The 16,731-nt window shown below is 43.3% G+C and overlaps 1 protein-coding gene across 1 annotated transcript; it reads left to right on the top strand.

The window, feature by feature from the left end:
* Positions 1 to 203: 203 nt before the first annotated feature.
* LOC114600551 (acyl-CoA (8-3)-desaturase-like) lies at positions 204 to 16,350 on the top strand. Its single transcript, XM_028736819.2, has 12 exons — positions 204 to 474; positions 7,449 to 7,559; positions 8,834 to 9,031; positions 11,121 to 11,222; positions 11,648 to 11,776; positions 12,008 to 12,065; positions 12,860 to 12,936; positions 13,491 to 13,588; positions 14,571 to 14,667; positions 14,911 to 14,990; positions 15,349 to 15,474; positions 16,299 to 16,350. Exons 1-12 carry the CDS (start codon positions 253 to 255, stop codon positions 16,348 to 16,350), a joined length of 1,350 nt encoding a protein of 449 aa, XP_028592652.2. The 5' UTR covers positions 204 to 252.
* The last annotated feature ends 381 nt before the right edge of the window (positions 16,351 to 16,731 follow it).

Here is a 16,731-nt window from a genome sequence, read left to right as displayed (position 1 = left end):
ATGCACAGGCATGACGGAAAGGTGACTCTTGCAGAATTATGGGGAAAGGAAGCCAAGGGGAGGAGCAGGAGAAAGGCAGCTGTTTTGAAAGAGAATGCCTGAAGTAACAGAATGTCCTGGGTGGTGGGTTGGATTGCTGCAACAGGTGTGTGTATCTATATAAACCTGTCTGAAACATGAAACAGGTGGCTCCAACCCGGATAAAGAGTACAGTAACTAGCTGGAGAAGCTGGTGCTGCACTGTCAGTCAGAATGCCTCCACAGTCAGGCACTGTTCTAGGAGGAAAGGAACCTTGCTTAGATGCTCCACAGCTTTTCACCTGGGAGGAGATAGGACTCCGCTCGGGCAAAGGGAACTCCAAGGAAGAGAGGTGGCTGGTCATCAACCGGAAAGTCTACGATGTCAGCAAGTTCTATTGGCGGCACCCTGGAGGAAGGCGCGTCATCAGCCACTATTCCGGACAAGATGCCACGGTGAGACCTTATTGCGGGGCAGAGAGCAGTGGAGAAGGACCATCACCCAGTGGCAGAGCACATGTCTTGAATCAGGAGTAGAGAAACTCCAGCCCATAGACCTGCTAGGGGATCCCATTTGGTCCATGAGGTCATGGCAGTCTAACATCACTGGCTTGCATCAGCTGATGGGGATGGGGCTCGATCCTACTGGGTGCATCTTTGCCAGCATGTTCCCTGCAAGAAACACACTGGCAAAGCAGACCCTTGTAGAGAGCAGGGTTGCACCCTCTGCTCAACAGCTGGAGAGGGGAGAGTTCAATGCAGGGAATGCATTGGCAAAGCAGATCCATCCCTGCAGCCCTCTGAGATCACCCACCTCTCAGACACCTGATGTCATCAGGTCATCGGAAGATTGATAGATGGGTGGTCCCATCCACCTGCTGAAGTTGGCAAGAAGGGTGGAGAGAGATAAATATCTTTTTTTTTCCTGTCAAAAAGGCACACCCACCCCTGCCTTACTTGGACCACATCCCAGATTTGACTCCTAGCATCTCCAAGGATCTCAGGTAGCAGACCTGGAAAAGACTTGTGGCTGACATCCTGGAGGACACAGCACTGTAGGCATTCAGGGTTAGAGGGACCAAGGTTCTTCATATGCTCATGAAGTTTCCTTGGCAATTTTCTGTTATTGTAGGAAACAAGAGTTAGAAGTAGGGTCTGAAGGCACAGAAAAGCCCACCCCATAATAGCTTGCTGGAGGAGGAAGCTAAATTCTGGCTGGCATGGGTGACTAAAGCTAGTCTGCAGTTCCTTCTCAAGATAATTGGTTATAATTCTTTCTACTTATCATTGCCTGACTTCCAGGTGGTTTAAAGAAGCCCAGGTGTGTGAAAGATTCATATGGACTCAAAAGCAGAGTTATCATACCTGTGAGAAACTATGACTGAGGATGTCTCCTCAGCCAAAATATTTGAGTAATGTTGGGGTAGGAAGCTAAGAGAACTGATGTAGCATTGCTGATATTTGTTGGGATTGTAGTTTTTGCTCTTCTCATTGAGTTTAACCCTGGTAAGTACACTTAGAATTACAGCCACAATTTTATATTTCACTACAGAATGTCTTAGCTTTGCAGATTAAATTGGCAAAGTGTGAAATATACTAATCTGTTGTACACCTGAAATTAAAATTTAGAAAACACCACCTGAGATTAAGAATAGTGTAAGTAAAGAATGTTGTGTTTGGGATTGTCTTGACTGAACATGAGTCGGATATTGACCTTGGTGATTTAAAGTTTTCTCATTTTGCCTTGGGCACACTTTCTAGCACACTTCTTGCATGTCAAAGTAAACTAAAGGTATTTTATTTTTACATATATATTTTCTGTTCCTAACCAAATGAACATTCTGGCACCCACAAAAACAGGTTTATTCAAATTACATGTAACTGAAGTTGGTGTTAATTGACATGGTGCAATCCTAGAGCCTGTGGCTCTCCAAATGTTGCTGGGATGTGACTCCTATTCTCCCTAATGACTGGTCATGCTGGCTGAGACGGATGAGAGTTAAAGTCCACCTAAATCTGAAAAGCTGCTGATTCCCTGATGTCTACTCAGAAGGAAGCCTCGCTGATTTCAGAGGGACTCACTCCTGGGTAAAGGGTGTACAGCGTTGCAGCTTAATTTGCATAAAACCTGGTGCAATTTTTGTCTGATAATTCTCATCTGCCTTGTGAGGAAATTCCCATGACAAAGAAATAGAGATGGAGAAATACCACGGTGCACAAAAAGAGAAAAGAAGGCACTGCAATGCAGTGTTCCAGTTGAAGGGTGGGGTTCTTTGAGAAATTCACATGCCTCTGACCTCCCCCCACCCCACCCCCGTTTTAGTCCAATCATGCCCCCCCATAGTCTTTTAAATGCAGCAACTAAAGGGGCTCTGACCCAGCATGTAATTTGAGCATCACCTCACGGGAAAAGTCCAGACTTCTGACATGGGTTGCCATACATCTGGATTTTCCCGGACGTTTAAGCAATTTACAGAAAGGGTTTAACTAATAACGCAGGTGCTCACGTTCATGCACAGCCACCCTCACAGGGATCCAGAAAGTTGTGGTGGAGTTACACTGCCTAAAAGTGTCTTCTTTGAAGCGAGCAGCCAAACCAACTTTCCCCCTACTAAGTCCCTGGTCACCTGTTTAATACCCACAGGGTAATACGAACAGGAATGAAACATTGGCTAAGAGTCTCAAACATCAGCTGCGTTCTCACATGCCTATCACTGCTTCAGATCTTAGAAGTAGTTGCAGCAGGTGCCAGTGAGTTATTCAGTGCCAAGGAGACTGAGGCAGGCAGCCCAACTCAAGTTATAGATTTAAGGACTACTATTAAAAGGCTGGAACGTGTCAGTTATTTAGTTTGCCGTAATATTTCTACCAACATTAGGGTGTGTGGGCAGGAGAAGGTGTCAATCGGTTTCTCTACCTCAGGCAGAAAACATGCACTGGAGAGGGAGGAATATATCAGTTCTCTCGGTTCTCTTGCTCTTCCAATCTTCCAATCGATTCTCCACATTACTACAGGAATTTACAATTATTCTTTTTAAAATCCTCATAAAATTATTCAGTGGTTTTGACCAGTGCCATTTTTCTAGAAAAAGGTGCTGGAACTCAACATGAACTGCTCTCTTGTTCTCTTAAAATGACAATGGCGCCCACCTGGGAGGTGCTGGAACTGAATTCCAGTGAATTCTGGCTGAGAAAAATCGCTGGCATTGACTAATGTACACATGTTGTGATGCATTTGTGTATTATTATTATTATTATTATTATTATTATTATTATTATTATTATTATTATTATTATTATTCCCCACCCATCTGGCTGGGTTTCTCCAGGCTCTCTGGGCCACTTACAGCACATATAAAAACATAGTAAAACGTCATTTTACTATTCATGCTATTTTCATGAACATATTTATTTGTATGCACACCTTAACCCAATATATGTATTTTTGTAAATGTTGCTTGCTTAAAGAATGGCATCGCAATATTCAGATAGGTGTGAATTTCAAAGGACGGCTGCATTTTGTTTATCGTATTATTTTGGAAACTGTGAATTTATAGGTTTGAATTTAAATGCGAGCTGAATTTAACCCAGTCAGATGAGTGGGGTACACAAAATAAATAATTACTATTATTACATATTGACTTCCTCCCCCATCCTTGCTTCTGGGCTTACAACATGGACACGTGGCTGATGCCCACAAGTTAGAATATCCCTCAGTACGACATGTGCTCACCATGCCCATGAAATCTCCTCATCTGATATGCTTTCACACCATGTTTGTACCTCCTACTGGAATGGACTGGCTTAGGCCACAAGGGCCGTTTAAAGATTCCTGGGACTCCATTGTGTTCTTACATGATTGTCTTTCAGTGTCACAAACCACAGATGCTCTTGGATTCAGATGCCAGCGAAATAATTAAGGCTCCACCTACCATTAGGCAAGTGGGGCAGCGTGCCTCAGGTAGTAGGATGGAGGGTACTTTTAAAAGCCTATAAATTACCATTTATATTAAGATTGCTGCAATATGTTTATGAACACTGGGTGGGTGGAGGAGGAGATGTCATTGGGCTTTCTACCTCAGGCAGAGAAATGTCCTGGGCCATATCCAGCCTTACAGATTTTATCGCTTCTGAGAACATGAACAAGAGGCTGATGCATAATTATGACATCTGGTCATGCTAGATGTTTCTTAGTCTGATATGTCTTAAGCTGGAATGAATTGACTTATGGGCCCCTCCAGACTGTTTTGTTGTTGTTTGTGGGTATATTCTTCAACATGTCCTTGATGCAATAATAGTGCATTAGTAGTGAATTTACACTGGACTGTCCACACGCCATGCCACTTGGTTAGTTGTTCTCCAGTGCTTCACCAGTGTTACTGTATTACTGCCATCTGGAGGGATGTGCTTACCCTATAGTGCACCACCAAAAGAGGGAGAAAAGAATAAACCCAGAACATCAGTAGCATAAAAAGTTCCAGGATTACAGCAGGTGGTTAAAGGGTATGTGTTGATTGGAAATGAAAAAGGCTATCTGCCCCCAAAAACATTTGCAGGCACAAACAGTATTGAAAGCAGGACTGTGTAAAAGTGCCCCAATATCATCGTGAATACAAATCATCACGAAGTGACATCTGGAGGGCTCGTCAGGCTGGAATGTACTGTTTTAATGGCACAACGTAACATAGGAGAAGGTATTCCTGGCACCACTTTTGAGTGCAAGCAGCTATAATGGAATCACGGCACCATCTGATGTGCCACGTAAGCACAACACTGGAAAAGTTTTCTGACTGGTGATGCATGCTGTGTTGGGTTGTTTGACTATTACTGCTAAACATATTTATATACCACTATGTGATTTTTTTAAAAAAATCAAAGCAGTTTCCAGCAACGAAAAATGAAACCACACAGTAAAAACCATAAAAAGTTAAACATCCATCAACCATTGCGAAAGGATTTGTTTTGAATTGTCCGCATAGACCTGGCAGAATAGAAAAAGGTTTGAGCAAGTTTTTAAAAGTTGGCACAGAATACACATTGCTGTATCTATTGGCAGAGTACTCCACAAGAATGGGCCAATGGAAGCAAGAAGCATGTGTAGTTGGAGAACCCATGTTTACATCACTGCTGCTGTACTCTGTCACCCCAAATCAGAAATCGGCCTTTTGATCAATGCGGGTGGGAAAGATACTGATGTGCACTGACTCATGTTGACAACGGGACAGTGCTCAGAACGCCTCTGCATTTGACTTCACCCACCAAAACTATAACTAACATAGGGTTTGCCATTTAGGGCATTGCTGAGTGCTTTGAGGTTTTGAGGTTTTTTCTACAATCAAGCAGTATATACATTTTATGAAGAAAATAATAACTAAGTATGTTCTTCCTTCAATGATTTTTCAAGTGCCTTCTGTCTTTAGCTGTGATTTTCATGTCTCCTCCTCTGAGGGAATAAGAAAACACGGAAAGACTTCTTGCCTGTCCGTCTGTTGAACTTTTGGTAATATATGTAGCTGGAAAGGTGTTTGATGAAACTGAAATGTGACGTGAGAAAGGAATTGGGTACAATAAGATGTGATTCATTTTAAAGTGAGTTCATTCTGAAGTTTGGAAGCGCCTTTGAGAAATTGTGTAAACTCTGTAGGCGTCTACAGAAGCCTTCTGTGGGTGGAAGATTTCTGGCTGGTTATGAAACTCACAGTCATAAGCAAAGAGTCGCTGCCTGAAGGCCTTTGGACTCAGCTGGACTGTTACATTAAAAGTTATTTGTATGCGTTGTATATGTGATATTGCCACCAGATAGTGGCCTGGAGTCCTGTTTTTCTCTGTTTCTCCTGTTCAAACTGAAATGCTTCTTTGATGTGTCTAGATCCAGCCTCTGTACACACACACACACACATCCTCAACCCTCAGCATTGCTTCTTGTGCTCAGCCCATTTGGCTTCTGAGAGCTCACCAGGCACACATGTTTCTGAGCTCTTTTCAGCCACAAGGTCAAGGCACTTGCTTTGTTTATTTTGAATGACCACTGAGATTCTATTGATGCTGAATTCTGAATGCAATTAATTAGGGTAGTCTCTTTACAGGGCTAATTCAAATGTAATGCTAAACAAAGGCTTGACCTTCCTTAGGCTGATGTGCTCCCTCTTTCTCTCCTTGTATACTTCAGTTCTCTTCCATAGTTTCCTGTTACATCTGAATGAGCAAACTTTGGTTGCAAATTGTTGCTCCAGAGGACTACCGCAAACCATTGTTCGTGGTTTGGATTCTATGGCAAACTATAGTTTGCCCAAACCAAAAATCAAGGAGGCACATGGAAAATTAACAAAAGGAGAGTGTGCTTTCCTGAAGATCAGACCAAATGACATCATAACGGGTGATCATTACTATCAGTCTTGGACCTCTAGTTTCTGTTAACTCATTTAACAGGAACTGTATGCCAGTCTTGATTTGTGAATCACTGGCTTCACAAGTACTTACAGCAAAACGTGAAACTTACTTATCAGAAATAAAATATAGTTGTTCATTTGTTGTTGTTGTTGTTGCTGCTGCTGCTGTTGCTGTTGTTGTTGTATATGTATTTATACCCCACCTTTCTTTGAGGGAACTCAAGGCAGCTTAAAGAAAAAAATAAGAACTGCTAAAAGCATAGAAAAAACAATAATTAAAAAACCATAAACATTGATAAAATTAAAACTATATACATATATAAAATCTATTAAAACCATACCAATAATTACAATATAAATAGCACAGCACCAGCTCTTTCATTAAAAGCATCTCATTTCATCATAGGATTCAGTGAAGAATATCCTGCTAGATAGTCCTTTCTAGAATGCCCAAAAATAAAAATAAAAATGGAATGATCAACCCAGAATGAGCTTAGTGATCACTTACTGTCAAAAAGTTCTTGGTCAGAATATCAAAAAGTTCTTGTTTGGTCAGAATATCTTTCCTTGTAACTTTAACCCATTGGTTCAGGTCCTACCCTCTGGAGCTGGAGAAAACAAGCTTGCTCCATCCTCCATGTGACAACCCTTTAGTTATCTGAAGATGGCAATCATATCTCCTCTCAGTGTGCTCTTTTCCAGGCTAAACATACCCAGCTCCTTCAACCTTGCCTCATAAGACCCTTGATCATCTTGGTTACCCTCCTCTGCTCACATTCCAGCTTGTCAATATCATCCTCAAATTTTGGTGCCCAGAACTAGACACAGTACTCCAGGTGGGGTCTCACCAAGGCAAAACAGAACAGTACTGTTACTTCCCTTGATTGGGACCCTATAGTTCTGTTCCTACAGCTTAGAATAGCATCAGCTCTTTCTTCTTCTTTTTGCTGCATCACTTTGTTGACTCATGTTAAATTTGTGGTGTACTAAGACCCCTACATCCTTTTACATTATTGTTTGTTTGTTTGTGTGTGTGTTTAGGATGCCTTCACCGCTTTCCACAAGGATGAGGACCTAGTAAAGAAATACCTGAGCTCACTGCTAATTGGGGAGCTGGCACCTGATCAACCAAGCTGTGAACCCACCAAAAAAGTAAGTTTTCCATGTGGTGTGCATGGCAAAAGCCACTGGACTAAAATGCTTTACATGTTCTAATTGAGCAAAAGCACATTGTAGATACCAAAGAACTTAGCTGCAGGATTTCCCTTTGGTGGCTTAGGCCCCATGGATCCCTAAGGGTACACTTTTCATGATGCTTTAGAACCTCAATATTGCTCCTCACCCCCTGTCCTCATGGTAGAGACATGAAGGAGAATGGCTTTGCACACAGCCGCCGTGGAAGAGACAACCATAAACTTGTGCAGTTGGGTAGGTGGTGGTGGGATCTGGTTGGATATTTAAATCTCTCTGCCTTGATCCTTCACTAAGCACCTACCCCATTCTTCACTGGTCACCAGTAAAGTTGTGTTTATGGCCCTGCCCATAAACCTCAATGAGTTGAAGGGTGAAGTCTAAAATGGGGAGATTTCCCACACAATTTAGAACCCTGCAAAATTGAGGGTCTAGATCATGTGAGGAGCAAAGGCATTCCACACTTTGGATTTCATCCTCATGGAAGGAGACGATGATAGCAAAGCAGAGTTGGAGCCTAGTGAGCTTGCCCTGCTCCCTTGTAGGATTTACATGCCACTAGCATGCCAAGTGCACTTCCCCTGCATGCGAAGACAGGCTCTGGCAGATGGAACGGACAAGTGGCTCTAATGGTCAAGAAGGCAGAGAAGGGAAATTCTGGCCCTAAACCTCTGCTGCTTTGCGGGATATATTTGTTAGAAGGAAAGGCTAAGGAGTAAATCCTAAACAGATCCAGAATGGAGTCCCTAAGATAGTTGGATGGTGTCTTAGATGCCTCATTCTGGCAACTCCAGCAACCAAGCTGGTGCCAAGTGTGTTGTTCTGCTTTCCTTTGGACCACATCAGTGAGGCTGAGAAGTCAGGGTCTTGACATCTGGGCATTCCATTGTCTTTCAAGATAGACAGATTCCAACAACAGCACAGGAGGCATCTGGGTACAAAAACCTCAACTCTTACAGAAAACCCACTCATTACACTCCTTGAAGTTACTGTGGAGAGACAGAGCAGAGAGTGGTTTTCCACTGCCTCTGGTTAGACAATGCCCTGAAATCATCATGCCCCTCTTATCTTAGAGTCCTGTCTCATCCTGCCCCCTGTTGAAGGAGAGCTGACCAGCTGGCTTGGCCTCTCTGTTACCATCGTGATCTGTCTAGAGAAAGCGTAGTAATGCTACAGTTTGAATCAGATGCATGTACTTTGTGAAGGGGGAACTTAACCATGGTCATTTCTCACAGGATATGCTGATACAAGATTTTCGTGAGCTGCACAGCACAGTGAAGAGATCTGGACTCCTGAAGGCCAGTTATCCCTTCTTTGCCTTCATGTTCCTGCATGCTTTCCTGATAGACATTGCATCCTGGCTCGTCATCTGGTACTTTGGAAAAACCTGGACCCCTTTCCTCATTGGTGTAGCATTGTTCACCATTGCACAGGTAAATGTGTCTGCATTACTGGGTGCAGCAGGATTCAGTCTGGACTATTCTGGACCGGTTACCTGTCTTAGTGCTTTGTCATATCCTCACCCCCCCTAAGCATTTGGCATAGCTTGTGGAATTTCAGGCATATCATGGTGATTAGCTAAATACTGCCTACCGTGACTTTCACATCCCTACTAAATGAGTTATCAGGCATCAAACCTGGGAACCTGAACACACAAATTTAATGTTACCAGCTGAAAATTGGTCTAGTTTGTCAAAGTGGGAGTTCAAGGTACCACTTAAAACTACAGCTAAACTTGCACTTTTAAAAGCGTGCTCTGCTCAGCAACAGGCAAAATCTACTTATTTTTTATTAAAAGTTTTAAAATAAGAAAATTTCCCAAAGGAGTTAATTTGCAGTCATCTTATTGCCCATTGTCCAGTCAATCAACATCCACTGTTCCAGACTACTACTCCCTTTTTCAAAGCCCTACTTTCATGAATTTCAGCCATACACCTGACCTTACTGACTGCAACAGCAGCTGGGAGGAACTAGCCAGGCATATAAATTTAGAGTGGGGTTTCCCAAACTTGGGTCTCCAGCAAACTTGGGTCTCCAGCTGTTTATGGATTTACAACTCCCATCACCCCTAGCTAGCAAGACCAGTGTTCAGAGCTGATGGGAACTGTAGTCCCAAAAAACAGCTGGAGACCCAAGTCTGGGAAACACTGATTTAGAGCAACTTAGCAAAAGGAGCTAGCTCCACAAGCTGCAGGGAGCACCAGCGGACAAGTGTCAAAGCAAGTTAAACAGCCAGGCAAGTTCGGCAACAGGGCCTGATCTAAAGAAAACCTGCCCTGAGAGAACTTCTCCAGAGCTGGAGTGATCCTAGTAGTGGGCAATTTGACAACTGGGTGTGTGATCGGTGTGTAGGCCGTAGGATTTATTGCTTGTCTGATGTGAAGGTTGTGGATATCACCTGTCACCTAGATAGCATAGCATAGTAGACAGTAGTAGTAGATAGTGATGCAGAGGTTGCAGTGCACCTTGGCACAAATGGCATGGGGAAATGTAGTTGTGAGGTCCCAGAAGCAAAATTAGGGTTGTTTGGCAGCACTCTGAATGCCAGCAGCTCCAAGGTAGTTTTCTCTGCAATGCTGCTGGTTCCGTGCGAAAGGCTAGCTAGACAGGCACAGCTTTGTAGTCAAAATGCATGTGGTCTCAATGTGTGTAAACAAGTATGAAGTGATGCATGTCAAGGCAAAAATAAAATAAAATTCTTAATTTCACATGCATGTTCATGAGGTCTGAACTGGTGGAACTGACTGTCTAGGAAGGTGACCTTGGAGTCACAGTAGATTGATAAAGATGTCAATCCAGCATTTTCTTCTTCATTTTGAGGCAAAAAAAGTCAGTTGTTAACAGAGAAATAGCAAAAAGTTGCTTCATTGGAAAGATATGCTGGCACCCTTTGATGTTATGGTAGTGCTGTGTGAGTTGCTTTTCTAGGAATTCACACACACACAGCTGTTGACCTTGAAAGGCCAGTGGCCATTTGGTAGAGCCATTTGCAATGGAATGGGTCCTTATCATAAATATTATGCCTGGCTAGTATGGGAGGTGATGATTTCAAGGTGAAGATCTGTGTGACTGGCCTTGTTTACATAGTTGTGGGCCTTTAAAAGTTACACCACCCTGTGGGATGAATCCATTGACTGTGGCTTCCACAATGCTACTGTAATACTTAAAATCTTCCATTTCGTTGTTCTGTTGTGTCTGAACTTTTATAAGCAATATTCATGAGGCAAGCCTTTTTATTATGCCACCGTGGGAAGTGAGGCTATATACCCATGCAGGAAGGCCTAGTGCCCTTTTCTATAGTACTAACTTCATGGGAACCAGTTCTCCTTCTGATGAAAGTGCCCAGGCTTCCTGCCAATTTCCGTTGCAAATGTGTGGGGAACTAAACAGGGGCAGAGTGCGTAGGATAGCTGCTGTTGCTTTTCCCAAGTCTTAGTGAAAGAGTGAGCCATTTGTTCCTACTAACCCATCTGTGGAAAATAGCCTATCAACATGTATTGATATTGCTTTTTTGCTTTCCAGATCCAGTATGGCTTTCTTCAGCATGATCTTGGGCATGTTTCCGTCTTTCAGAAGCCCAAGTGGAATAGACTGGCTCACCACCTTGTGGCAGGAATACTTAAAGTAAGAGCCCAGTATCGAGAGCGGGGTTTCTCCTGCTTAGAACTCATAGAGGCTAAGCAGGAATAGAATCAAACTTCCTGATAAATTCTAGTTCAATAACTTCACTCTTGATACTCTCGTCGAATACTTTGTTAAATGACTGTGACTCTCAGGTCAACATCAGAGTATAGCTGTCAACGTTTCCCTTTTTTTAAGTATTCCAAAAAGGAATCCTCACAAGAAAAGGGAAAAGTTGACAGCTATGCATCAGAGTCCCCTAGGAGGCTGAAGTTGTCGTTCTCTGTTTTCTCATCGTTGTCATTTTGGACAATTCCCCCCCCCCCCCCAATTTGTGTGTCAGGAATAAGCACATAACGTAGTTGCTCCAACACCACCAACATGAATAATGAAAAATTGGTGGAATTTTCTTTTTATTCCGTTTGCAGGGAGGGCCCCCCAGCTGGTGGAACCATATGCATAACCAGCATCATGCCAAACCCAACTGCTTCCGCAAGGACCCAGATCTCAACATGCACCCGCTCCTGTTCAGCCTGGGGAAGCCGCTCTCTGAGGAGGTGAGTAGACAGGGGAATGCACACCATGAATAACAGGCCCAGTAGGTTAAAGCCATGGTTTGGTTTCGCCTTACGTCCAAACATGGCCATGGAAGCCGATTTCATGTTGCAAACATATATCGTAGGCTTCTTTCCTGAATCAAATTCTCTAAGAAAAATCTGTGCAGTGACCAAAGGTCAGCAAAGCTGTTACCTATGTTTAAACGCATTACTTCTGCTCTCCATTCGCAGCTTGGGAAGAAGAAGAAGAAATACATGCCTTACCAGCACCAGCACAAATACTTCATCCGTGAGTCTCTCTCAGTTGTTTGCTACCATCAGCAAGGCTGTGTCTCTTTGGGGATTAGGACCCAAGCTTGTTAGATCAGAGGCTGGAGGTTCTGAAAAAAAATATGCTATAGGCAAATGGATAGATAGAAGAAATGTTATCTTTACTAGTGTTACACAAACCCCAATCTCTGAGCAGTGAGAGACTTCAGACTCCCAGCTTAGGGTTTGTTTCTGCAGAATGAAGATCCCTGGAGATGAGTAGCATTTCCCCACACATTTATACAGGCTGAGCATAAGAAAGAAATTTAACAGCATCAAAACTCCAGCAGTAGATTAGAAGGGGGGACACCAATTCCACAAAGCAAGTCGAGCTGCTCAGTCTCTTTTCAGCTTCAGTTTCAAAACTCCTGAGGCTTTTGTTTTGGTTCTCTTTCTCAGATACACACTTTCCTGACTTCACCTCCAGCCAGGGCAGGAGGGATGAAAGTCAAATACCCTTGAGCTCCTATGGCAACAAATCACCGGCACTAGGCCAGCTCTTTAATTATGCCAAGCTTGACCATTTTCATTTTAAAAAAATAAAAATTTGTCCATTTCTACAAATGCAAATCAAACAGCTATAGAGTCACAGGGCTACAAGGGCTCTTGAACGGACACCCCCTCCAACTTAAATTTAGCTCAGTATGATTGCTCCAGAATTACCTGGGAGATGAGAAATACCCAGAAATACTTATGGGCTTGGAAAGCTTGGTTATTACAACTGGAGGAAAATACTTCTCTTTGTTTTATGTTTGCTTTCCTTTTTCTCCATAGTCTTAGCCCCGATGACTTTCGTTGTATTTGTGCAGCTGATTATAATACGCTTCGCAATTCAGAGGAAAAAATGGATGGTGAGTCATCTGTGAACGTGTAACTGCACTGTTTCCCCTATGGATAATAACGTAATGGTGGAATGCAGATGTCCTGTGTCCGCACTGCCTGCAGCTAGCCACCAGAGTTGCATTAGAGAAATCATTATTTTATTCCTGTGTCACATGAAGGATGAGTTTACTTTAGTGAATAAGCAGAGTAAACAAATCCACTTGGCCTGTGTATGTTGGAGCCAATGCCAGTTTGGGGAGGGCGGAATAGATCTACAGTAATCAAGAAGACCAATGTCCATGAGATTTTCATTTGTTCATTCCTTTGATGTGTTATTTGTACTGCCTTTCATAATATCCACGCCGGTGCAGAAACATATGTCCCATCTGCACTGATACTGATCCCCTTCCATACCATGGAGGCAGTTCTTCTTAACATGATACAGTTCCCAGGGCGTTTCCATACATGCAAACATTGCTCTGAGTCACATGGCATCATGGCCTTTGAAGCCATCATAATTGCACCATCCAAAGGCAGCGGTTTTCAAACTTTTTTATTGCCTTAACCCAGTTTTCTTTGGCAGGAGTTTGCTTGCATTGTGTTCTACAACATCCGCGTTTGTCTCATGTTTGTTCCTTTAATGGGATTCAAGACCTTCATGGCATTCTACTGGCTGGCCAGGTAAATAATCTGTATGCAAAACGCTCATGGATGGGGTGGGCGGGGGCGGGGGCGGCTGTGCATGTACAAAGTGCTGTATTTGCATACACCAGCGTGAACAGATCTGTCATGCAGATGATCTCCCCTGGCCTGGCCTAGCGAAGCAGTCCAAGAAAGTGTCCATCAGTCCCAAGAGAGACTGTTCCTCTGCCCCCTACTCTGCATTCAGATAGTGGAAAAGTAAAATACAGAGATGAGTGGAATTCAGCACCATGCAGTTACAGACATTTTGTCTGCACAAAGTACATCAGTTTGTGAGATGGAACAATCCCCCTCCCCTCTCCCCACATGCTGTTCTGGGCCTACCTCTGGACCCACCACCCCCCCAGCTAATGTTGGGGGGGGGCATAAGTGGAGGGGGGAAGCCCTGCTGTGCAAGCAGAAGTCCTTGCACAAATTTGTTACATTTGTTAAGAGATCTCACACTATATGTTTCTAGCATTATATTTATCTCCTGGTGTTGTTGTTTTAAATGGAAACTTCACTATCCATGCAATGTTCTTCTGTGGCAAAAAGGTTCATTCGCTGACATAAGAGGCTGCCTAACTATTAATAGACTCCTCTGGAGTTAGCAGTGCCAATTCGATGAAATACAAACAATAACAGACATCTCCAAGGCAAAGATCCCGTAGTTTCCCAGGTCTTCCAGGCTGTTTGTGAGGCCTTGGTAAAACTACAAATCCCAGAGATATCTGCACTGGAAAATTCCCATAAGTAAGTCTGCTGGGCCTAATGAAGGCCCATGGAGCATTTGCTCCTCTTATTCCCTTACTCTCATCACTACTACAGGAGCAGAAAGGGAATAGGGCCTTGTAAGCGGAAGGAGGGTGTAGAAAAAACTTGCTTTGAAACAATTAGCCCTTTTCATTCTGTATGAGGTGCTATTGGCCAATCTCTGACAGAATGGTGATTATTGTTGTTGTTCTTGTGTTGATCTACCCAGGTTCCTAGAAAGCACTTGGTTTCTCTGGGTCTCACAGATGAACCACATTCCCATGACTATTGATTATGATAAGAATTTGGACTGGGTGTCTGCTCAGGTGAGTTAATATGTACTTCTTCCTCCCAGAGACAATGACTTTCATCTGATAGGTTCGGCCATCCATTTGCGCTTTCAAGTGCATGGCCTCCTTAGAAAGGGCAAGGTTACATTTCCATCGAAGAGAGAGTTGTTCAAATGGCCCAGTTGCCATGGTCACATTTTGGTGGGGTTGGTTCTGGAGGCAGCTGTTCCCCTTTGCCGGGCCATTTAACAGTCTGTCTCCTTTCTCGTTCTCACTTAGCTCGCAGCGACATGTGACGTGGATCAATCCCTGTTCAATGACTGGTACACGGGGCACCTGAACTTCCAGATTGAGCATCAGTGAGTATGTGACATATGGAAGGGAGACGCTGGCACAGTGTGAATGTCTCTGGAAAAGGCCTTCATGTAAATGACAGCCCATACTCATATTGGGTGGGAAAGGGTTAGGGAACTTCAACAGAGGTGGGCTGGCTTTGGCTAACTGAAGGCTCTGCCACTGGTTTATTGTTTATATTTCCATCCCACCTTTCAGCCAAGGAGCTCAAGGTGGTGAGGTAGGTTAGGCTGAGAGCCTGAGACTGACTCAGCGAGGTGCATGGCTGAGTGGGGATTTGAACCCTGGTATCCGAAGTCCTAGTGCGGCATTTTAACTTCTACACCACCCTGGTTCCCCATGTTTCTTGCTCTCTTTCCACAGCCTTTTCCCAACGATGCCTCGCCACAATTATTGGAAGGTCGCTCCTCTGGTGAAATCCCTCTGTGCTAAGCATGGCATTAAGTACCAATGCAAGCCCCTGCTCACGGCTTTTGCAGATATATTGCAGTAAGTTCAATTAATGGCTTTTCCCCACTTGCCCCATCCTCCAGCCCTAGCAGCCTTTTTGAAACCCTGACTTTAGGAACAACAGAACCAGCTGGGAAGAGAGAAGTTGTGTAAATTGCTTTCAAGTCGTGTAAACTGATTCTCAATTTGTATTGTGCTGTTATACGCACTATGGTCTGCTGTTATTTTTATTGATTATAGTTTAGATACCATATTTTTCCGTGTGTAAGACTAGGTTTTTTTTACCAAAAAATTAGGCTTGAAATTGGGGCTTGTCTTATACATGGGTAGTGCTGAGGGATGTTTTCTTAATTTGGAATTCACAAAAATAGAGGGCCTCTTATACATGGGTACCTAAGGAATATATATTTCTTATAGACGGGAAAATATGGTATTGTTTATTGTAATTGCTGAGAGTGAATTTCTGTTCAATAATTATTTGCTGATATTTAATTTTATTGTGTGCTATTATATTCTAATGGAATATTGAATATCACTTTATTTGGCTTAAGTTGCTTATGCTTTATGTTTTTATTATGACACCTTTGTATTGGATCAGATTGTGTTATAAGGTGTGCAGTCTTTGTTGCTTCTTCGCACCGCCTTTTGTTTCTCTACACTGCCTTGTGTATAGAATCATAGAGTTGTAGGGTTGGAAGGCACCCCAAGTCTAACCCCCTGCAATGCAGGAATCTCAGCTACGGTAATGCAGAAAGGCAGTGTACAAATTAAAAGTGAAATTAACAGCGCAAGGAAGAAAGACAAGCACTAAGCTGAAACTAAGCTGAGAATTACTGAGAGCCTTTTTCTCTTTTCCTCTGCAGCACGCTGAAGGAGTCTGGGGAACACTGGCTGGATGCTTATATCCACGCCTAAGGAGAGAGAGGACTTTGGGGACGAATCGCCTCGGGATGAACTGTGATCTCCTGTTCTTCCTCTTCCCTGGCGCACACACCTTGAGCTGCTGATCTCTGAAGCTTTAGGAATTTGAGGTGGGGCTGGAGCTGAACTTGAGTGAGTGAGAGAGAGAGAGAAGGGTGGCTTCTCTGCTGTCTTGCCCCTTTCTGTTTGTGGGGGAATGAAAAATGAAAAAGAGCCTTGGTTCTACTTTGAGACCTTATGAAGAGATAGGGAAAGGGAAACAGTGCTTTGCTTCCTCTGTATTTCCACCTGCAACAACAGTTTCAAAGGTATATTAGGACAAGCAGCCTCCCAACCATTCTGAGTCCTTACACCCTGATCCTTTCCTTTAGTAAA

This window comes from Podarcis muralis, chromosome 1 (assembly GCF_964188315.1).
Source record: "Podarcis muralis chromosome 1, rPodMur119.hap1.1, whole genome shotgun sequence".
NCBI classification, from domain to species: Eukaryota; Metazoa; Chordata; class Lepidosauria; order Squamata; family Lacertidae; genus Podarcis; species Podarcis muralis.
The sequence above is the reverse complement of the archived record's forward strand: the minus strand, read 5'-3'. Positions and strand labels throughout refer to the sequence as shown.